Source organism: Papio anubis, chromosome 8, assembly GCF_008728515.1.
Source record: "Papio anubis isolate 15944 chromosome 8, Panubis1.0, whole genome shotgun sequence".
NCBI lineage: Eukaryota > Metazoa > Chordata > Mammalia > Primates > Cercopithecidae > Papio > Papio anubis.
The window spans coordinates 95616572-95639202 of record NC_044983.1 but is presented as its reverse complement, the minus strand read 5'-3'; the positions used below and the strand labels follow the sequence as shown (position 1 = coordinate 95639202).

Genomic DNA, 22631 nt, shown 5'->3' with positions numbered 1-22631 from the left:
CCAGAAAGTCTCTGCCTAAAGAGCAGCCTGACTGGTTGGAAGAGACATAAGAAAACAAAAAGTGCACATTGACAAGTGTTAGCACTGCAGACAAGCATGAAGAGAGGGTAGAATGGCAGCAAGGGCGTAGACAGAATTGGGCAAGGAGGCAGCTAAGAGGGGGCCAGGCTCATTCACTCACAGATGGTCTCTGAGCATGTCCATGTGCCAGGAGCTAAGAGGACCACGGACAAGACGAGGGAGGACAGACTTAGGCCTTGCATTTATGGAAGCTTATGTCCTATGAGGGGAAACAATTAAAAACATGTTAACAAATGAATAATTACAGACTGTCATTGATGCCATGAAGAAAACTAAAGGTTGAGATGGATACTAACAAGAGAGCCTCCTTTTTCTACAGTTACAGGTGTCAGAGAAGTCAAGACCTGAAGAGAACCCAGCCATGCAGTGTAGAGGGAAGAGCAGAGCTCATACAAACAGAAAGTGTGTCCCAGCACATTGGGAGGCTGAGGTGGGTGGATCACCTGAGGCCAAGAGTTTGAGACCAGCCTGACCAACACAGCTAAACCTTGTCTCTACTAAACATACAAAAATTAGCCAGGCGTGGTGGTGTATGTCTGTAGTCCCAGCTACTCGGGAGGCTGAGACAGGAGAATCACTTGAACTCGGGAGGTAGAGGTTGCAGTGAGCCAAGATCATGCTACTGCATTCCAGCCTGAGTGACAGAGCAAGACTCTGTCTCAAAAATAAACAACAATCAATAACAACAAAAAAACAGAAAATGTGGCTTTGACAAGAAAGGCAATAAAAGTTGCTAACAACCTCATTAGGCCTTTAAAAAGGGATGTATTATGATCACATGTTTGTGATAATATTTACCATTAATAGTTTTGATGAAACCATAAAAGTAAAGTTATTTTATGATATTCTTTTTGATATTTGTATTGATACATAACAATTGTATGTATCATCCTCTATGGCATCCTCTTTTGGGTGGATCTTGCAGCATCCTCTATTGGGTGTAAATTCCCTAAGTAGGCACCATGTCTTTATTCACCTCTATACTCCTAACACGTAGCACATAATTGGCACTCAATAAGAGAAATAAATTTTAAATAAAAGCAAAATGTTCAGTGATCTTTTCTTACAAAGAATAGCTGTACATTAAAGAAAGCTCATATTTTTCAAAGCTAGCACCATTAAAAATAACTATTAAAGTCAGAAAACAAACAGAAGATCTGAGAAAAGCATAGTGTTGAGCTGGGAGCTAAAGGCAGGGCACCTACCATGGTGAGCCCCTGTGCCACTTCCTCATTGCAGTCACCCTGGGCAAACAGGCCTGGGCGTGAGTTCTGACACATTCTATAAGCAGTTGTGGCCTTTGAAGATCCTGAAATTAGGCCAAGCATGGTGACTCACATCTGTAATCCTAGCATTTTGAGAGGCCAAAGTGGGAGGATTGCTTGAGGCCAGGAGTTTAACACCAACCCTGGCCAACATAGTGAGACCCTGTCTCTCTCAAACATTTTTTTGAATTCTGAAATTAAATTCACCTGGCACATACCTCAAATTACTGGACAACAAATCAAGCTATAAGCTACCAGCCTCATAATCTGGTGGGATAGGATTACTCAAATTTGGGATTATTTTTGTGCATCATAATACAATTTCTAGAATTCATTCCAAGGAAATAGAAAAGTCCAATGAAGTATTAATGATGATACCCACACAAATTAAAGTCCAGTCTTTCATTAGGGTGCAGCTTCTGACCTTTAGTCAGCTCACCAGGTTCAGAAAGTCAGGCAGCCACTAAGAGGTAAACATGCTCCAAGAGTTTGGCCATCTGTAAACTCGTAAGCCATACAGATCCTCATTTACCAAATCTACTAAGCTCAAAGAGGTGAGTACATTTCAAGGAGTCTCTTTTAATTTGTGGTGCCATACACCATCTAGGAAATTTTTTAAGAAGTGAGTGTGTTGCTAACCAAAAAAAAGAGGGCCAGAGGGGAGGCATGTGTTAGGGTCACATGGACACTGTGTGGCTCTGTCAGCATGGGGCGGGGGTCACAGGGCAGCACAGGGGTCCTGGCAGGACGTGCAGGCATGACTGCACTGCAACCAGAGTGGATCTATGATCTGGAAAAGCTGGCCATGCGGTGCACCTGGGTGGTCCTCATTTGTTATCCTATGCAACATGACTGCTCTTCTCCCTGCAGAACCTAGATAGTTTCCTTTTCAGTGATGGGCACGGAATTAAAACAACTATCTCAGACTAAATCAGTCAAAACAATCCTCTCCCCACTCCCAAGCTGCCCTGCTCCTGAATGCTCCCCACTATCACACCACTGCCCTCAGCCACCCAGCCAGAACCTGGGAGGCATCCCCTTCATCACTTCCCCTAGACATTTGACTGCTATGTCCTGTCAACTTTACCATCAACCCATGAATTGGCCCCTTCTCTTCTATTATGGGCTGAACTACGTCCCCACAGAAATTCCTGTGTTGAAGTTCTAACCTCCAGTACCTCAAAATGTAACCATATTTGGAGACGGGGCCTTTAAAGAGGTAATCGAGTTAAAATCAGTAGGCCCCACCTAGTCCAAGATTACTGTGTCTTTATAAAAAGAGAAGATGTGGGCGCGCACACACACACGCAGGGAAGGCCACATGGAGACCCAGGGAGAGGACAGCATCTGTAAGCCAGAGACATAGGCCTCTGAAGAGACCACCCCTATTAACACCTTACGCTGAGACTTCCCACCTCCAGAATAGATTTCTGTGGTTCAGGCCACCCAGTCTGTGGTGCTTTGTTATAGCAGCCACAGCAGCTAACATACTTCTCCCTTTCCTTGGACATTACTTTCCTTCAGGTACCTGCTTCTCACCTTGGTGATCTCTCACTTGCCTTCCTCCTCATCCTGGGCCCCTCTGATCAACCTTCCATGAGGTCCCCAAATCTGATTCATTACACCACCATTTACCCTGCTCTGGAGCCTCCGCCACCTTCAGAATTAAGTCCAGCCTCCTCAGCATGGCTTACCAAGCCCCTCAGGATCTGACCATCTCCCTCTATCCCCACTCCTAGTCGCATCTGGCCTCCAGCTGTACAGTTTGTAAACAAGTCCATCCATTAAAAATGTGCACAAGAATGTCACAGCAGCTTTATTCCTAACAGCCCCAAACTGGAAACAACCTAAGTGTTATCAACTGGTGAATATATACACAAATTGTGATATATTCATACAACACAGTGATAAAAAGGAACAGTTCCTGATACCCACACAGTATAAACAAATACCAGGTTATGCTGAAAGAGGCCAAACAGCAGAGTCCATTCTATATGATTTATGGTAATGTCCAAAAGAATCAAAACTAATCTATAGTGGTAGAAATCAGATGAATGGCTGCCTGAGGGTAGGGGCGGAGGGAGGGAGATTTATTGTACAGGGGCACAGAGAACTTTCTAGAAAGATGAAAATGTTATTTTTAATTTTTAGCACACAGCACCTTCGGAAGAAAATGTTCTTTATCTTGATTGGGATATTGGCTACAAGAGGATATGCACATACCAAAAGTCAATGACCTGCATACTTACAATGTATGACCTTCATCTTATTACACCTTAATAAAATTGAGTTTTAAGAAAATTATTTCAGGAAATACTATTTTCCAGTATGTTCTGGTTTTTCTTTGTGATGTTATTTTCTATAAATATGAACACTCATTCATTAGGATTTCCATGCAGAAGAATCTGCATGAAGAAAAGTGACAATGTCCACTTTCTTCTAAACTAATGGTATGGTTTTCTTAGAGAAGAATGGCATTCTACAGACTTACACTGACCATCAGCTGGTTTAAGGCCCAGATCACTATAAGCTTTCAAGTCACTGACGTGTCTCTCTCAACTTCCGCTGGGTCACCCATCTTCCATTCTAATGCCTTCCCCACCCAACCTCCAACACCAATCCTTGCTGGAGGAACCAGCAGCATTACCACTAGCTTTTGGTAATACAGTACCAAACCTTCCTGTGTCTTAAAATGAACCTACTAACAATATTCCTCAGAAAACTAGAGAACAAATCATCATTTTGGAGCTGGAAGGAATCTTAGAAGCAATCTAGTTTCGCATTATGGTTAGGGGTGAAATCTGAGGCCTCTATCAAGGTTTTAGAACTGGTTAGTACAGTTCTAGGATTAAATCCAAGAATAATCTCAGTCCCATCCCAAGATCTGGAGATTTATCCTTTGAAAACCACTTGATTTGTTCAGAACTGAAGTTTATGCATTAAAATGAAGATTTCCTCACCTTGAGTCCTTTATGAGCCAAAGCTCGTCTATAGCAGGCTTTCACGTTCCCATCATCTAGCTGAAGTGCCTGATCACAGTCCTGCTTTGCCTCTTCAAACTGGCACAGCTTCAAGTAACAGAGAGCTCTGGCATAATGCAACGGAACTCAGTATTATGAAAGGTAAAGATTGGGTATCTATAAGTTTAGATAGCTAAGAAAAATCAGAAAATAGCTCAATATGTCTGTTTCTATACCACTGCGGTTTCCATTGAAACTTAACATTTGATTCAATTATATGGCACTGGGGATACAACTGCAAACAAAATACAGTCACAGCCCTCAAGGAGGATGCAATCAAGTGGAAGAGACAGACCATTAAAACAAGTGAACACAATAAAATCTGTGCAAAGTACTCTGGGAGCACACGGCTGAGAACTACATCAGATTCAGTGGGGCTGAGACAAGGCGCAGAGCAGGCAGGCAAGACTTCCTGGAATAAGTGACATTTAAGTCAAAATCTAGAGTATGAAGTTAAGAATTATCCAATGTAAACGCACTGGGTTGGAAGAGTTCAGACAGAGGTAGCGGGGAGTGGAGGCCAGGGACACAGCGAGTACACAGACCTATGGTGGGAGAGAATATGGTGTTCTTGAAGAATTAAGAAGAGTTCCATATGGCTGGAATGCAGGGATGAGGCTGGATGAGCAGGAAGGCCAGATCACGAAGGGCACTGGAAGTCATGTCAAGGAGGCTGAGCTTTATAAACTGAGCTTACTGGAAGTCCGATGAAGGGTTTTTAATAGGGGCTGACACGTTTGCCATGTTTGAGACAGTCCCTCTGGCTACAGCTTGGGGAATGAGATGATGGAACAAAGCTGTGCAAGGACACCAAGACGGTGCTGTGGACATTTAGGAGAGGAAAATGGCCCAGAGCAAGGGAATGACAGGAGGGTGGTGGCAAGGAGACAGGGTCACGCTGAAGATGGATTTGGGATTTAGAAGGTAGGAGCATCTGAGCTTGCTGACTGGAAGAGGGAGGTCGGGGATGATATCCAGCCCTGAGTGCAGAAGAGATGAGGGGCGCTTCGGTCTGGAGCTCAGAAGACAGAGATTTGGGAGACATCATTGTAAGGCAGTAAGTGGACCTGGGGAGAGGATGCAATGGCCTCGAGAGTATGTAGAAAGGAAAAAGGATCTAGACCCTCAGAACTATGAGAATTCTAGAGAAAGAAAAGCCTACAGAAGGAGAGGGAGAGGAAGAGAAGCAGGCAATGAGCTGCCTGCCTCCTCTGCAGCCAAGAGGAGGAGGAGTCTTCACAGAAAACTGAGTGGCCAATAATGCCCAATCCTACAGAGGCTGAACAGGAGAAGGGCAGAAAAACATGTTGGATTCAGTGGCATCTTTTGGATTTAGTGACATCTTTTGTCCAATATTCTATCACTATATTCTATATAGGTATCTTTTACCACGAGGTAAAGATGGTACCTGAGCAACAGTCTGCCCATTCCTGCTGCACACTATCAATGACGCTGGTGCCTTCCCGCAGCACTTCAGAAGGAAAAGGGTGTTCTCCGTAAGACACTATTTTGAAAGGTCATTGATTCCTGCTCCTCCCACACTGGACAATGCCCAGGCCCAGCTAGCTGCAACAAGGCCGGCAAGCCAGGAAATGCTGAATCAGAGTTGCACAAGTCAAAGCAGCCACAGTCGCTTTTGGGAACCTGGTGGCACATACTATGTCAGACCTCCCATCCCGCCCACACCTCAGGCTTCCAGTCTCTGTAGAACTCCTGCAGTCTCATTTCTTTAAGAAACCTTTGGTTAGGACAGCTTGCTATAGAAATTCCTAGAACCATCACAAAAACTTTGGCAATTATTTGTGTTAATAAGTTACTTAAAATATTTTTAATCAAAACTATTAACATAAGAAATATATAAAGTTACAAAGAACTTGCCTGTTTGTATATATGGCACATTCCTTATTGTTAATCTTTAAGCATTCGCTATATTTCCTGAGGGCGTCTTTATAGTTTTTGTCATTTACACATTGATTTCCTTCTTCCTTAAGGGCTTTAAATGTTTTTTCATCTATAGAACAAAAAAACAAAAAAGAGGAAGTATTTGTACACAGACCTCTATGAAACCTTAAGTAGAGCTGTAAGTAAATCCTCTATTGCAAATTAACTTGACCACACAGCATGCAGAGCAAAAATCTAAATGGAACAAAACTTTGTAGACAAATTAAAATGACAAATAGGCTATAAGTAAAAGTAATTATAGAATTATGATACTATTATTTTCTAATTAGAAAATAAGATACAAATGCCGTGTGCGGTGGTTCACGCCTGTAATCTCAGCACTTTGGGAGGCCGAGGCGGGCAGATCACCTGAGGTCAGGAGTTCAAGACCACCCTGACCAACATGGAGAAGCCCCATCTTAACTAAAAATATAAAATTAGCCAGCATAGTGGCGCATGCCTGTAATCCCAGCTACTCAGAAGGCTGAGGCAGGAGAAGCGCTTGAACCTGGGAGGCGGAGGTTGCGGTGAGCCAAGATCATGCCGTTGCACTCTAGCCTGGGCAACAAGAGCGAAACCCCATCTCAAAAAAAAAAAAGACACAAGTAATAATTTCATCATGTTATCCATCTTGACATGCCATCTTTTCTCTACTAGGATTCTAAAGACAGTGACAGAGGCCAGAACCACCTTAGAGATGGAGAGAATTGAGCAAACAATGCTAACAGGGCTCAGGTGACTATATGACAAGAGGCAGAATCTCCAGTAAGGCTGCACATGTGAACTAGCAACCCTCAGTGTTTTCTGTCATCTCCATCTATGCTGCCTCACACAGCACTTTTACAGTGGTACAGGAGCACTTCAGACCTCTGGTTAAGCTTGGATACGACAGAACCAGTCAATGAAATGGGATACAAATATCCACAGTGTTCTGTTTGGCAACTATTTTGTGAATAGTGAACACTCTTCTTAACGCCTGAAGTGAACATCTATCTGGCACCCCAAATTTCCTTGGGAAATCATATATCTTTCATTCTCTGCTCCTTTGGTTTAAGTGAAGCAAACCTCACCCCAGCCCTAACTTTTGGGATAATCATTTTATTAATCAGCACATCAGTCCTATGGCCATAGTAATCCAATTGTTCAGGGATGGGTCTATAAGAGCTGATAAAATGTTTTGAAAGATTCTTGTAAAATAATTCTTGTTCTTTCCTGTGGAATTTAAGGCTCAAAAGAGGAGCTATTTTGCCATCTTGTGATAAAAAGGGATGTTGTGAGAATGGGGCCATCAGAGCAAGTAAGAGGCCAAGATGGAGAACTGGAATCTCTGAGTCCTGAATCCAGCCATCCCTGCAACCACTCCACCTGGGGACTTGTCCATAGTAAGTGCCCATAAACAGTTTTTTGCTTACTTGAGGCATTATAAGTTGGGCTTTCTTTCATCTGTAATCAGAGTCTGAACTGCTCATTACCAGAATTATAGACTATCCCTATTAACTTGCCGTGAACATCGCTGACAACCTGCTCAGAATCTGTTTCCGGGACCTCAGTATTCATTCAGCTATCACCCCTCTCCTATTCAGACCACGTGTTCAGGGAAGGCTGACCTCACTGATCAAAACCCCAGGTCTAAGCCAGTCAGTGCATGGGGCGTTTCCTCATCAAAGAGATTGGCTCAGGGATGGGCACATGGTCCAATTCAGATGAATAGAATAACAGATTAAAAAGCCTGGGCTTTGAGGAAATGTACTTCCTCATTCTTTTGGTGTTTTTTTTTTTTTTTTTGAGATGGAGTCTCGCTCTGTCGCCCAGGCTGGAGTGCAGTGGCGCAATCTTGGCTCACTGCAAGCTCCACCTCCTGGGTTCATGCCATTCTCCTGCCTCAGCCTCCCGAGTAGCTGGGAGTACAGGTGCCCACCACCACGCCCGGCTAATTTTTGTATTTTTAGTAGAGACAGGGTTTCACTGTGTTAGCCAGGATGGTCTCGATCTTCTGACCTCAGTGATCCTCCCGCCTTGGCCTCCCAAAATGCTGGCATTACAGTCGTGAGCCACCAAGTCTGGGCTATTTCCTCATTCTTAATGCCATCAAAAGCAATGGTTTCCCTCTCTCTTTGGACATTGATATGTGCAGATGTAAAGCCTAAAACTGCTACAGTTCTATTGTTTTCCTGCTACAGCCTAAGCCTCGATGAGCTGAGCCTGATTTACAGCCTCTCTGGGCCCTTTCAGTGACATGAGCCAAGACCGTCCCTTACACTTTAAGTCAACAGATTTTCTGTTACTTACAACCAAGTTTTCAAACATACACAAAATATTAAAATTTGAAGTTTTAAATCTAGGTAATAAGTTTATCCTATGGAATAATCTGATATATAATAAAAATCCATAAATTAAACTTTTGGATTTTGCAATCTTAAAATCTTCTGATAGATAAATTTATTATTTTTTTTTTTTTTTTTTTTGAGATGGGGTCTGGCTCTGTCGCCCAGGCTAGAGTGCAGTGGTGCAGTGGTGCAATCTCAGCTCACGGCAACCTCTGCCTCCTGGACTCAAGCCATCCTCTCACCTCAGCCTCCCAAGTAACTGGGACTACAGGCACGTGCCACCACGTCCAGCTAATGTTTGTATTTTTAGTAGAGACAGGGTTTTGCCATGTTGCCTAGGCTGGTCTCAAACTCCTGAGCTCTGGCAATCTGCCTGCCTCAGCCTCCCAAAGTGCTGGGATTACAGGCATGAGCCACCGTACCCAGCCAATTTTTTTTTTTTTTGGTAGAAATGGGGGTCTTGCTTTGTTTCACAGGCTGGTCTTGAACTCTTGGCCTCAAGCGATCCTCCTGCCATGGCCTCCCAAACTACTGGGATTACTGCCAAGAGCCACCATGCCCAGCCCCTTAAATTTATAATGTAAACTCAGAATGTAAACAATAATCTTATTTCTCCCTCTGCACAAATTGTATAAAATACTAGTTTACTTTTCATCTTTTATTTCAAATCACAGATATTTCTGCCCATGTTTCATGTTTCAAAAGATCTCACACAGTCTAGGCTACTCACACCTGTTACCCCAGCACTTTCAGAGGTTGAGGCAGAAGGATTGCTTGAGCCCAGGAATTCGAGACCAGCCTGGGCAACATAATGAGATCCTGTCTCTATAAAAAATACAAAATTAGCCAGACACGGTTGCACACACCTGTAGTCCCAGCGACTCAGAAGGCTGAGGTGGGAAGACTGCCTGAACCCAGGAGGTTGAGGCTGCAGTGAGCCAAAATTGCACCACTGCACCACAGCCTGGGCAACAGAGCAAGATCCTGTCTCAAAAAAAAAAAAAAAAAATTCTGACATAATAGGGTCAAATAGTACTTTCCCAATCCTGGTATAGAAACCCTGAAATAGAATATTAGGGAAGATTTTGCTGAAAAATTTTTCTCAAGCTTTTATCCTCCAGTGTCTTTAAACCTTTGGTATCCATTCTCACTATCAATCAGTAAACAAATACGGACAGAAAAATTCAAACACTGTTGATTATACCTGTGCTATGGTGTACTAGCTCACAGCTATAGATGCATTTTGTTAGTAAGAAGTAGTTCTTATTTACTGAGCAAATGCTTTGTGTCAGGCCCTATTAATAACGGGCTCTAGAAAACTACAGATCTCCATGAATTTCCTGGGACTGCTACATCATCTACTTGGCAGACGTCCCCTGTCTGCTCTTTCTTGGCAGTAAAGAAAATGAGGGTCCAACACTAGCTATCTGGACATCATGGCTCAGGAACCTCAGGGCATCTATAAAATGAAGCACAGCCTGGGGACACAAATGGAGTTTCTAAGCTTTGTGGGAGAAATGGGGCCTTAGCTGGCTTTAAAGCAGAAAGCAAGGGTGAAGTCACATTTATTAAATGCTTACTTACTATGCTCAAAGTAATAATGTAGGCACTAAGGAATACAAATTTTTTAACAACTACGATAAAGGCAGAAGGAAGTACCTGCATTACACAGTCATTCATCACTCAACAATGGATACGTTCTGCAAAATTTGTCGTTAGGCAATTTTGCTGTTGTGCAAACATCATAGAATGTGGCTACACAAACCTAGATGGTATATCCTACTACACATCCAGGCTGTATGGTGCAAGCTAATGCTCCTAGGCTACAAACCTGTAACAGCATGTTACTGTACTGAATACGGTGGGCAACTGTAACACAATGGTATTTGTGTATCTAAACACAGAAAAGGTATGGTAAGGGTACAGTAGAGTAAAAACACAGTAAAGTTACAGTATTATAATCTTATGGGATCACTGTCATAGATGTGCTCCACTGTTGACTGAAATACCATTATGAGCACATGACTATATTTATGTTGTGGGGCTTTATTTTATTATTTTAAACATATCAGTCTTACTCTTTAGCCTCATCACATATAGGGTCTACTGTAGAGCTACATGTTATTTAACTTTTTTTTTTTTTTTTTTGAGACAGCATCTCATTCTGTCACCCAGGCTGGAGTGCAGTGACACCATCACAGCTCACTGCAGCCTCAACCTTCCTGGGCTCAGGGGATCCTCCCACCTCAGCCTCCCAAGTAGCTGGGACTATACGCATACACCACCACGGTTGGCTAATTCTTATATTTTTTATAAAGATAGGGTTTTGCCATGTTGCCCCGGCTGGTCTTGAACTCCTGGGCTCAAGTGATCCACCTGCCTCCCAAAGTGCTGGGATTACAGGAATGACCAACTGCACCTGGCCTTCTTTTTCTTATTAGTTATGTTAACAATGTTTAAGAGGTTACTACAGGTTTACACAGTCAGAATATAGTATTTTATATAGACATCTCCATTTATTTCTGAGAACCTCCTTGTGAGACATTTATTAATACATTCCCCTGCCTCAAACCACGCATGGTGGCTCATGCCTATAATCCCAGCACTTTGGGAGGCTGAGCCAGGAGAATCACTTTAGCCCTGGAGTTTGAGACCAGCCTGGGCAACATAGGGAGACTCCGTCTCTACAAAAAATTTAAAAATTAGCCAGGCACGGTGGTATGCACCTGTGGTTCCAGCTACTCAGTAGGCTGAGGCAGGAGTATTGCTTGAGCTTGGGAGGTCGACACTGCAGTGAACCGTGATTGCGCCACTGGACTCCACCCTGGGTGACAGAGCAAGACCCTGTGTCAAAACACAACAAAACAAAAAACGCTTTTACATGTATACTAGTAGGACACAGGAGGTATACAGCAACTTCTTAAGACCATGTAGTTTTTTTTTTTTTTTTTTGAGACGGAGTCTTGCTCTGTAGCCCGGGCTGGAGTGCAGTGGCCGGATCTCAGCTCACTGCAAGCTCCGCCTCCCGGGTTTGCGCCATTCTCCTGCCTCAGCCTCCTGAGTAGCTGGGACTACAGGCGCCCGCCACCTCGCCCAGCTAGTTTTTTGTATTTTTAGTAGAGACGGGGTTTCACCGTGTTAGCCAGGATGGTCTCGATCTCCTGACCTCGTGATCCGCCCGTCTCGGCCTCCCAAAGTGCTGGGATTACAGGCTTGAGCCACCGCGCCCGGCCAAGACCATGTAGTTTTAAAGAGGGAGAACATAATTCCAGCACTTTGGGAGGCCAAGGCAGGTAGATCATTTGAGGTCAGGAGTTTGAGACCAGCCAAAGAGGGAGAACAGGGACTTCACTTAAACCTAGGTCTGATTCTAGAATTAATGCTCTTATCTCTCTGCTTTACTGTGAAAGTACACACACAGCTCAAGGTAACCTTGAGAAGAAATGAGTGTAGGCGTCCCCCACCTGTGGTGTCCTGCTGGTGATGACTGCTGGAGTCTCCTGCTTGTTTTGAGATCATCTCTGTTGCCAGATGCCAAGCTTGCAGTGGCACAGAAGCAGGCACAGCAGGAATAGGTGACAGCTTCTCCCGCCAATTTGGTCCCTCCAGCTCCATTAAAATTCTTGATAGCCTAAAGAGAAAATGAATTTTCTCTGTTGATCATTTAGTTTGCTTTTTATATTACTGAAGGTCAGATTAAGAGTAAAATTTACAAGTGCTATGCAAATGTGTACTTCCTTGTAGAAAACATGCAATCCTGAGCATTTTCTGTCCACATAAACTAAACTGTTTTCAAAAATATTTTTACAAGTTATCATAAATGATGCAACTTAGACTATTTTTTAATCAAAACAAAAAATTAAGACATTTTTAATTTGTTAAAAAATTTAATGTATACATAATAAAATTTTATTTTTTGAGAAAGTTAAATATGTTAATAAAACTAAAATTTAAGAGGCCTAGAAGAAATGTCTCCTGTAATATTTAAAATCATTACTAAATTGATAATGTATTACTCTTGAGAATGATCAGAAGTATTTTAGAATTTCTATGCCCAAACTGTACATTATGATAACCACATTACCAACTACTGTGGTTGACAACAGGTGTACAAGACTGGCTGCCAACACTGGTAAGGGCTCGCTGTCATATGAATAATGCTTTTTCTCAAAACATTTACATGTGGTTAAGATACTCTTTCTTGCTCTGTATTTTTTTCATTTCTATAATTATCAGTTTATTCTTTTGTTTGTTTGTTTGTCTGTCGCCCAGGCTGGAGTGCAGTGATACAATCTCGGCTCACTGCAACCTCTGCCTCCCAGGTTCAGGCAATTCTCCTACCTCAGCCCCCCGAGTAGCTGGGATTACAGGCATGTGCCACCAGACCCAGTTAATTTTTGTATTTTTAGTAGAGACAGGGTTTTGCCATGTTGGCCAGTCTGGTCTCAAACTCCTGACCTCAGGTGATCTCAGCCTACCAAAGTGCTGAGATTACAGGCATGAGCCACCGCACCCAGCCCCATTTATTCTCTTTTCATATGAATGAGGATGAAAAAATAAGATACTAGATTCTACTACAAGGGCTTTTTTATTAATGGCATTTACTGATGGCCATCATAAAATTTAGATTAATGTCCTCGGTGATCACTTATTCATTATTTTAAACATACAGAATGTCATAATTAGATTTAAAAACAAAATTAAAAATTATGTCTTTTGAACACATCTGGTTAAAAAGAACTGCTTCATAAGACTGAACTGGTTTACTGGCAATTAGTAGAATAAAGTCAAGTTAGTTAAATCTAGTCGCACATACTTTTTGTGTGAAAAACTTTTATATTTATATGTAGACAAATGTAATGCACATATTTTCCCTGTAGTTTCTTAAACTTAAATTTCCGTAGTGATCTTTGGTTATAATAATTGAATCTTATGCTTTAAGGTAAAAAAAATTTTTAAATTAATGTATAACCACCCAGAATTGCAGAAGAAAAAGAAGTTTGAGAAAAAAGAATTTTCAAGCAAAACTTGTATTACCAGCAGAGAGGAAGGAAGAAGCAGCTGAAAAGAGATGATGTGTTGCCAGGGAATAAATAAGTATATGCAGGGAAATTTAACATATAAGATTCCTGGAGAGGAAGAGAGGAATATGGTTAATGGAAGACAGAAACAAAATAAATACAGATGTTTAAATTTAAAAACAAAAAAAGCTGCTGCTGCTTAATTTTCCATAATGAACTGGAATAGATGGAAAAGCAAGCATAAATATGGGATTCACAAATAAGAAATAGTGAAAAATTTTAAATAGATATTGTATATAAAAATATACATGGCAAAACCAAAGCCTCCTCATCAACAAAATATCAACAAGAACCATTCAATTAAAAAAAGTCTTAAAAGTCAATTACTTTAAATGAACCTTCTTAAGTACATATAACAAATATAATACAGTCTTCAAAAAGTTAAACATAGTATTACCCAGCAATTCTACTCCTAGGCATATACGAAAAGGAACTGAAAGTAAGTATGCAAACAAAAATTTGTCCAGCAATGTTCACAGCAGCACTGTTCACAATAGCCAAAAGGTGGAAATGACCCAAATGTTCATCAACCAGTGAATGGATAAACAAGATGTGATATGATATATACATGCATATAATGGAATGTTAGCCATAAAAAGCAATGAAGTACTGATCCATGCTATGCCGTGGATGAACCCTGAAGACATGCTAAGTGAAAGAAGCCCGACACAAAAGGCCATATATGATTCCATTTAGATGAAACATCAGAACAGATAAACCCATAGAGACAGAACACAGATTGTGGTTGCCAGGGGCTAGGGGGAAAGGAAAATGGGGTGTGGCTGCTTACTGGGTACAGGGCTTCCTTTTGGGGTGGTGGAAATGTTTTGGAACTAGAAAGAAGTGATGACTGCCCAAGATGGTGTGTGTACAAAATGCCACTGCATGGTACACCTTAGTTAATTTTATGTACGTGAATTCTACCTCAATTTTTTAGAAAAACCATAATGCAAAAAGGTCAGCAATGTCAGTAATCATGGTCTCTCAGACCCATTTCTCCCTTCAACCATTCAGCCTACTATTAATTAGACTTCTTAAAATGCCTTTTCATCAGGCCCTCCTCTCTGCCAGATACTTCCGGTGTCTCCCCATTTTCCATTTCATGATAACTTCTAACACTGTGAGAAGATCTTACTTTCTCCACTTCTACCTTGAAAACTACCAAGCCGAGGATGGGGTGAATTAAAAGCAACAAGCAATGCCCCAAAGCAAAGGAGTGAACCCTATCTTCTCTGTTTGAAAACGCACTCATTTTTATTGAGGATGTCTACCGGACGCAGACATAGGGGCAGTGCAGCAACAAAGATGAAAAAACACAATTTCTGACCTCAGGGAACACCTGCTAGAGCCACAGGAAAAGAATTTTAGACAGAGAGACAGCAAACTTAAAAACAATATGGAAGCTGGGTAATAAAAGAGGGCCCAGTGTTATGGGGGCACTGAGAAAGGGAACCTAAGGCGCACCTCTGGGGTAGGGAGACAGTAGATCAGGGAAAGTAGTTTCCTAGAGGAGGCAAGTCCTCTCCTGATAGATGAGAAGGAATTCAAAGACGAAAAGGAGAAAGGGCCTGCAGGCACATAAAAGGAGGCAGCAGATGGCGCCCTGTGGGGTGGCTGTGCAGGGCCAGGTGAGACTGCCTGATCAAGGCCAAGGAGGCTCAAGGTCAAGGAGACTGTGGGTGCCAGAGGTTCAGTGTCATCTCACCCCATCACAGATAATGGATGTATGTCCCTTTCTTCTAGGCAGGCTGGGATCAGACAGGTTCCCTGTGACTACCAAGAGAGCGGTTGTCAGCTCTGCCTATGTATCTTTCCAGCAGGGCTGGGACCACATGGGAAGGTAAGGTCTGATTTTAAAACTTACCTTGAATTACCATTCTCATTTTCGACAATTTTGTTTAAGGTCTCTTCACGTTCTCTCGGCATCCTTCAAAGCCCCCTCAAGTGCTCTCTCCACAAGTTCAGCCCATACAGACACAGGTGGCGTGGTCGCTCTGTGATCCCTTCCCCCAGCCTGGGGATGAACTGCTGTACACTGTTTCTACCCAGCTATATTCTAGTGTGCTTAAAGACGGACATCATGTCGTTTTTTCCCCTTTTTTCTTTTTTGAGGGGAGCAGGCCGTGGTCCAGGACAGGGTACAGTGTACCATATAAATATTTCAGAAGTTATACTTTAAGCAAATGGGATCAGAAAATATCATGCATAACTAGAAATGTTATCCAACTAGTAATTTTTCAAATTTCACCGGAAAGCAATTGATGAAGTCTGGAAGTTTTTACCTTCCCATTCTCATGCTGGGGGTAAATAGGTCATAATATAAATTAAATCCAAATTATTTGCTATTTCACCATTATAAATTACTATTCATCCTAGATAAGTGTCTATTTACAAGGGCATATGACAGAAATATCTGGCAGGCTCATGAAGATTGCTGTTTTCCTCAGGAGAAACAACAGATATGTTTCCACTGTCAGATATGGTGCCAGTGAACACCTGCAAATCCTGTGGGAGGAGAGGATTCAACACAGCAGTTTTCACCACATTTTTGGATCTTATTCTACAGCTAGTACTGATTGATTTACTTATTTAATTTTAATTTTTTTTTTGAGATGGAATCTTGCTCTGTTGTCCAGGCTGGAGTGCAGTGGTGTGATCTCAGCTTACTGCAGTCTCCATAGCCTGGGTTCAAGCAATTCTCCTACCTCCTGAGTAGCTGGGATTACAGGCGCCTGCCACCACACCCAGCTAATTTTTGTATTTGTAGTTGAGATGAGGTTTCGCCATGTTGGCCAGGCTGGTCTCAAACTCCTGACCTCAAGTGATCTGCCCGCCTTGGCCTCCCAAAGTGCTAGGATTACAGGCATCAGCCACCGTACCCAGCTACTAGTACTGATTTTATGATAGCAATGTAAATACCTTCTTATCACCACATATATTTAAGCAGCACATATGAGTTATATCCTGTGTTACTAAGATCAAAAAATATATATATAGATTGAGCAGTAATAAATAGATCAGAAAACAAATACAAAGGCATTATAGAACAACTCAGAATGTATTAAGAGAGAGTCAGAAATTAAGTTAAGGAAGAGAACCATTTGATGTAATGGGGTAAAAGGCGGCAATCATTGAGGCGATAAAAGTAACTGAGAACACAGCTATACTTTGACATGTTCTTGAAGGAGGGGAAGGGAAAAACAGTACAAAACAACTAGATTTTAGGTAGCTGCCTCAGATTAATTACCTGTTAACACTGTCATTTGCAAGCTGGAGACCACAGTCTATCTGCAACACTGTTTTATAATCCACATAAGCTTTCCCATACTGCTCTAGGGTTTCATAGGCCATTGCCCGCCGCAGAAGAGGTTTCATTGAGAATGGATGAAGTTCCAGAGCCCTAAAGAAGACAAAAATATTATATACCATTTGTTTTGAAAAATGGTCTTTCGTTTATACTTCAGTGAGTAGATACTGCGTACTGAACTCTCAAATATGTACACATCCGAGACTTCGTCTTGGGAACCAGGCAACATGCCAGAAAGGCAAATCCAGAGTAAGAGAGCAATCACATTTGTGTTCCTTTCTTTTAAACCAATAGCAAAGCACTCTGCGTTTACTCTCTCCCACTGAGGCGAGGGCTCCCTGGCAGCATGCCCTGGCATCCCCAGTCCCCTAACAGAGCAGCATGGCACAAGGCACAGAGCAGGGTTTCAACAGATTCTTGTCGTTGACAGATTAAAAAGAAAATTCTTATTTGCATCTATGTATTTAATAATAAAGTACAGAACCATAAAAGTTGCATCACATTTTGAAAATCGGCACTCTAAAACTTATTAGTTTATTATGATTCACTTGCTGCAAAAGGGCTTCAAAAACAGACCAGAAGGGAATCAAGGAACTAAACATACAATGATTTCTTCTAAGTCATGAATTTTCATCTTGCATGTTTTAGTCTTATGAAGTGTTTCCAATATCACTAAAGATGTATCTCATGGTTGTGTTTTTTGGTTTTGTTTGAAGTGTTTAAAGCTACTTCAGCATTTAATATACTTCATTATATTCTGAAGTAGAACAATAAAAAAACTGTACATATAATCCTCGATTTACAATATGGTTATGTCCCAGTAATCCCATGGTAAACTGAAAATATGTTAAGTCAAAAGGCAGCACAGAGTCTTTGGTTAAAGAATCACCAATGCTTAAAGACTGAAACCTTGTGGTTGTGTATCCCTTTCACACCATGGTAAAGTTAAAAAATTGTAAATTGAACCACTGTAAGTTAAGGACCATCTGTATTTATGAATGAAAACTATAGTACTCTTGGTTTTAACAAAATCAACAGAAGCTGCAAAGAAGTCCTCCATGCAGAGATCCTATGAAGAGCCTCCTTTCTATATAACCTACTAACTAGCATCTGCACCAGACTGTCCACATTGAAGATTGTGGATTTATTCTTTCAGCTCATGCTATAAGCAGTTAATATATCAAGTAGTTAACTTTCCAGGAAAGCATGAGCAAGGGCTGCTTTCTTTAACTTGTTTTTTTTCCAATAGTCTTAGAAATCTGCTGTGTATTCCTGTCTATAATGATTCAGCAATGAGGAAACATTGACAGAGTATCTGCTATGTGCTAATCACTGTAGACTTCCCCATCTAATCGCACAGCAAACCTGTCAGATAAATATTAATATGTTCATTATGTGGGTGAAGAAACAGAAACATGAGGAGTGATGTGCCCACAGGTCAGTTCTTTCTAAGGTGAGCTTCGTGAACGCAAGGGCATTGCCTGTCCTGAGCACCGCTATATTCCTAGTCCTAGATGAACACCTGGGTCATGAGAGGCACTTGGCAAACTTCTCTGTGAGCCCTCAAGAGCCTACACTCTGCCTAACGCAGTACACACAGAACCACTGCAAATGAAGGAACTCTGAGTCATCTGCCACTCAGACCACTCCCCACATCATACAGATACTCAGCTGCACTTGTGGGAACCCTTCTGGTGTATCATTGAAGTTATTCTAGAAATGCTGTTAAACTTAATCTGCTTCACTTCTCTGAAAAAATAACCAATTTCACTCTGCCTAGGTGTTAGGATTGTGATTGATTTTAATGATCATCTTTGTGCTGTGCTAGTTTTTTCTTAAGTTTTCTATAATAGGTAACTGGTTTTTTTTAAACAGTAAATGTTATTTAAAATATAAAATTAAAATCAAGTAAACATATTTCAACACTAGACAATAGATCCGTGAGTATTAGGATCTGTCACCTGTACCACTGCCTTAAATTTAGTTCAGTTTATTGTTTAGGTAATATTAACTCTATGAGCAGAGTCACAACCATGTGACTACCTTCACTTCACAGAAGACTTCCAATGACCAAGGTGCCATTTATCTATTCAAGATGGCCTTAAGCCAAGCTTGGGATCTAAAATTGATGAGATGATGTATTTAATTTTTAGCACTTTCTGCCCAGTAAATGCAAGATTTTTTTCTGTAACCGCAATCCTGCAAATGAATATGAACTTATTAATGGAAATTCCATTAAGGAAAAAAACCACCCATACATAAAAGTAAGCACAGAGAACTTTTGAAGCAGAGCTCACAAAAGAGGCTATCTATTCAAGATAACACAGTTAAGACCCTAAAGAATCTTCTAATTTCAAGACTGTTAGAGTAGCAAAGATAAGAAAAAGCAGAGAACTGGCCAGGCATGGTGGCTCAAGCCTGTATGTAATCCCAGAACTTTGGGAGGCTGAGGCTGGTAGACCACTTGAGGCCAGGAGTTCAAGACCAGCCTGGCCAAGACCTGTTTCTACTAAAAAAAAAAAAAAAAGTACAAAAATTAGCTGGGTGAGGTGGTGCACACCTGTAATCCCAGCTACTTGGGAGGCTGAGGTACAAGAATCGCTTGAACCCAGGAGGTTCAGAGGCTGCAGTGAGCCAAGATCATGCCATCGCACTCCAACCTGGGTGATAGAGACTCTGTCTCAAAAAAAAAAAAGAAAGAAAGAAAAAGAGAAAGAAAGAAAAGAAAAGAAAAAAGAAAAAGCAGAGAATTACTAGGCAACATTCATTTGTATTTAGCCTGTTGAAATGTCCTCAATGGAAAGTCACCAAAAGACTTTTGGTGTGGTTTAGATAAACCAAAAACGTTCTGATAGATAAGAAAAGTGAAGTTTTTTCTTTCTCAGTGTTTGACTCCTGATACCACTTATCTGGTAATAAGAACTTTTGGGCCAGGAGCAGTGGCTCATCCCTGTAATCCCAGCACTTTGGGAGGCCAAGCCAGGTGGATCACTTGAGGTCAGGAGTTCAAGACCAGCCTGGCCTGCAGTATGGTGAAACCCCTTCTCTACAAAAAATATGAAAAATTAGCCAGGCTTGGTGGCAAGTGCCTGTAATCCCAGCTACTCGGGAGGCTGAGGAAGGAGAATCACTTGAACCCGGGAGGCAGAGGTTGCAATGAGCCGGGGTTCACGCCACTGCACTACAGCCTGGGGGACAGAGCAAGACTCAGTCTCAAAAAAAAAAAAAAAAAAAAAAAAAACACAAAAACTCCCTTTAACATGTATGCAATCTATTTGAATATAATCACTTAAGCTAAAAAGATGTTCACAAAAGCAGAGTGGCTTCTCTAGCCTTAAACAAGATTGGGAATCACTGCTTTAGTGTAAAATCACTCCCTGCTGGGCCTCATCTCCATTTCTCTTACACTGGGATTGGCAGGCCAGCTATCAAAGAAAACATCTGAGTAGATCGGTCTCTACAGAGGTCAGCACCAACCAGCAAGGCCAGGTTCCTTGCCTAGAGAACAGCTCTTAAGTTAGTTAGCACAACCTACCTAAACCGACGTCCACTTCCCTCTCAGGCAAGCCATCTCCTGCCCTCCCCTAGGACAAGCCCCCACTCTAGCTTCCCTGGACATTATGGCTGGAGTCCCATCCTTGACTTCCTCCTGTGTCTACACTGAAACGCAGCCAATTTTAGCCAGTAAATGTTCATCGCCTTAGAGGATCTCAGGTAAGGACAACACAAATCCACTCTTCTGCAGTAGCTCTAATGTTAGGGGTCTCAAGTTTTAACTAAAATGTCCTGACCTCCCTCACTGTGGAAAGGCCTAAAACAAGTCTGAAGGGTTATGTATTAGAAACAGACACTTGAGCTGAAAGGATGTTGGCTGCAAATCACCACGGGCTTGGTATCCAACAAATTCACATGGTCCGGTCTGTTAAGAGCACTGGTAAAAGCCCTTAACAACTGGCTCTCTGGGTAAAGAAAAAAGGAGGGGTGGGAAGCCCAGATTTGTGGCATTTGCTCATTTCATGGTATTAAATGGTATCCCACCATGGCAGATTTCAAAATATCAACTTGACATCAACCAGCTCACAAAATCCTGAAAAATGTGATAATTAGCGAGTATGAGCCAACACAACTGAGGATGCGGTCTGATGTCAGGCCAAAGAGAATATAAGTATTATTCACTTCAAATTTAGATATGTAAAACTGGCAAAAAAATCCAAGTGCCTCCAGGCCTTCTTTTTAAACTTAGGCACAGATACTAGCAAGCTTTACCCGTATCAATAAACTGATACAGTCAATGAAAACAATACTAAATTACTGACCTTGTAAACAGTGTCCACATAATTTACTGTTCAAACTAGAGGTTCTGAGAGTATTATATGAGACAACATGGGTAAGCCAGAGCTGTGTTAGTCAAACTAGGACATGACTTCTTCTTTTGGGCTTCTTATTACTTAATGGTGGAAAACAATGTTTTATTATGTAGATATTTACCATCCAGGCAGGTAACTTATTGAGTACCATGGGTGACTAATATGCTTCGAGGGGTACAAAGCTGTGTAAGACACGGTTCCTCAGAGGCTACCAGAGGCTGGGAAGGGTAGGGGGAAGTGGGGGACAGGCAGAGATTTGTTAAAGGATACAAAATTACAGCTAGATAGGAGGCACAAGTTCTAGTATTCTATAGCACTGTAGGATGACTATAGTTAACAACGATACATAGTTTCATATATATGTATATGTATATATGTGTATATATACGTGTATACATATATACACATATACATATGCTTCATATATATGGATATATATGGATAACTTCATATATATATGGAGAAGTTATCAGGCTTCTCCAGTAGTCCAGGAGTGATATGAAAAGAGCACGAATAAGGGCGGTAGCAGTGGAAATGAAAAAAGTTTGCACAATCTTCTATAACTCTCTTCATATATATACACACACATATATACATATATACATAAATATACATATATACACATGTATGTGTATATACATATATACCTATGTGTATATCTAAATATGTGTGTGTACATATATGTAAAGTTTACAGTAGAGTCTCTTGTCTGTTGCCCAGGCTGGAGTGCAGTCGTGGGATCTCGGCTCACTGCAACAACGTCTGCCTCCCAGGTTCAAGCGATTCTCCTGCTTCAGCCTCCCGAATAGCTGGGACTACAAGGGTGTGCCACCACACCCAGCTAATTTTTGTATTTTTAGTAGAGACCAGGTTTCATCATGTTGGCTAGGACGGTCTCAAACTGACCTGAAGCAATCTGCCCACCTCGGCCTTCCAAAATGCTGGGATTATAGGCATGAGCCACTACGCCTGGCCACATCATATATATTGAAGCATCACTCGGTACCCCATAAATATGTACAGTGATTAGTTGTCTATTAAAAAAAGAAAAGACATGGTTCCTAACCTCAATGTGTTTAAACCCCCTTCAGTGGATAACAGGACTTAGAGGTGTGACCAAGTGTCAGTGTAGGTGTTATAGTCCTGCAGATGACCAGGAAGTCTGGGGCACCCAAGAAGGTAGAGAGAAGGGGTAGCTGAGCAAGAACTTCAGAAGCTAAGATATGCAAAGGGCATTACCAC

The 22631-nt window shown here is 41.6% G+C and overlaps 2 protein-coding genes across 13 annotated transcripts in view; one reads left to right on the top strand and one right to left on the bottom strand.

Annotated features, from left to right (window-relative positions):
- Positions 1-22631, bottom strand: part of SPAG1 (sperm associated antigen 1) — a 96025-nt gene that overhangs the window by 20032 nt on the left and 53362 nt on the right. For 8 of the 9 annotated variants that reach the window (XR_004185887.1, XM_021942534.2, XM_021942530.2 and 5 more), the window contains 4 exons: positions 16963-17115; positions 12099-12265; positions 6245-6377; positions 4307-4433 (listed from right to left, as the gene is read on the bottom strand). Coding sequence is in view for 8 of the 9 variants with exons in the window: in XM_021942534.2 (XP_021798226.2) it covers positions 4307-4433; positions 6245-6377; positions 12099-12265; positions 16963-17115 (580 nt within the window). In the remaining variant the exon portion in view is untranslated. The remainder of the gene's footprint in view (positions 1-4306; positions 4434-6244; positions 6378-12098; positions 12266-16962; positions 17116-22631) is intronic. The other variant, XM_021942538.2, reaches the window with a different exon arrangement.
- RNF19A (ring finger protein 19A, RBR E3 ubiquitin protein ligase) overlaps positions 1-22631 on the top strand; it is a 104082-nt gene that overhangs the window by 71919 nt on the left and 9532 nt on the right. Inside the window, exons 11-12 of one of the 4 annotated variants that reach the window (XR_002523907.2) lie at positions 401-511; positions 3498-3598. Coding sequence is in view for 3 of the 4 variants with exons in the window: in XM_017962193.3 (XP_017817682.1) it covers positions 7534-7689; positions 15459-15555 (253 nt within the window). In the remaining variant the exon portion in view is untranslated. Of the gene's footprint in view, positions 1-400; positions 519-3497; positions 3599-7533; positions 7690-15458; positions 15556-22631 lie in introns of those variants that run through there. The other 3 variants (XM_017962193.3, XM_017962194.3, XM_031669692.1) reach the window with 3 other exon arrangements.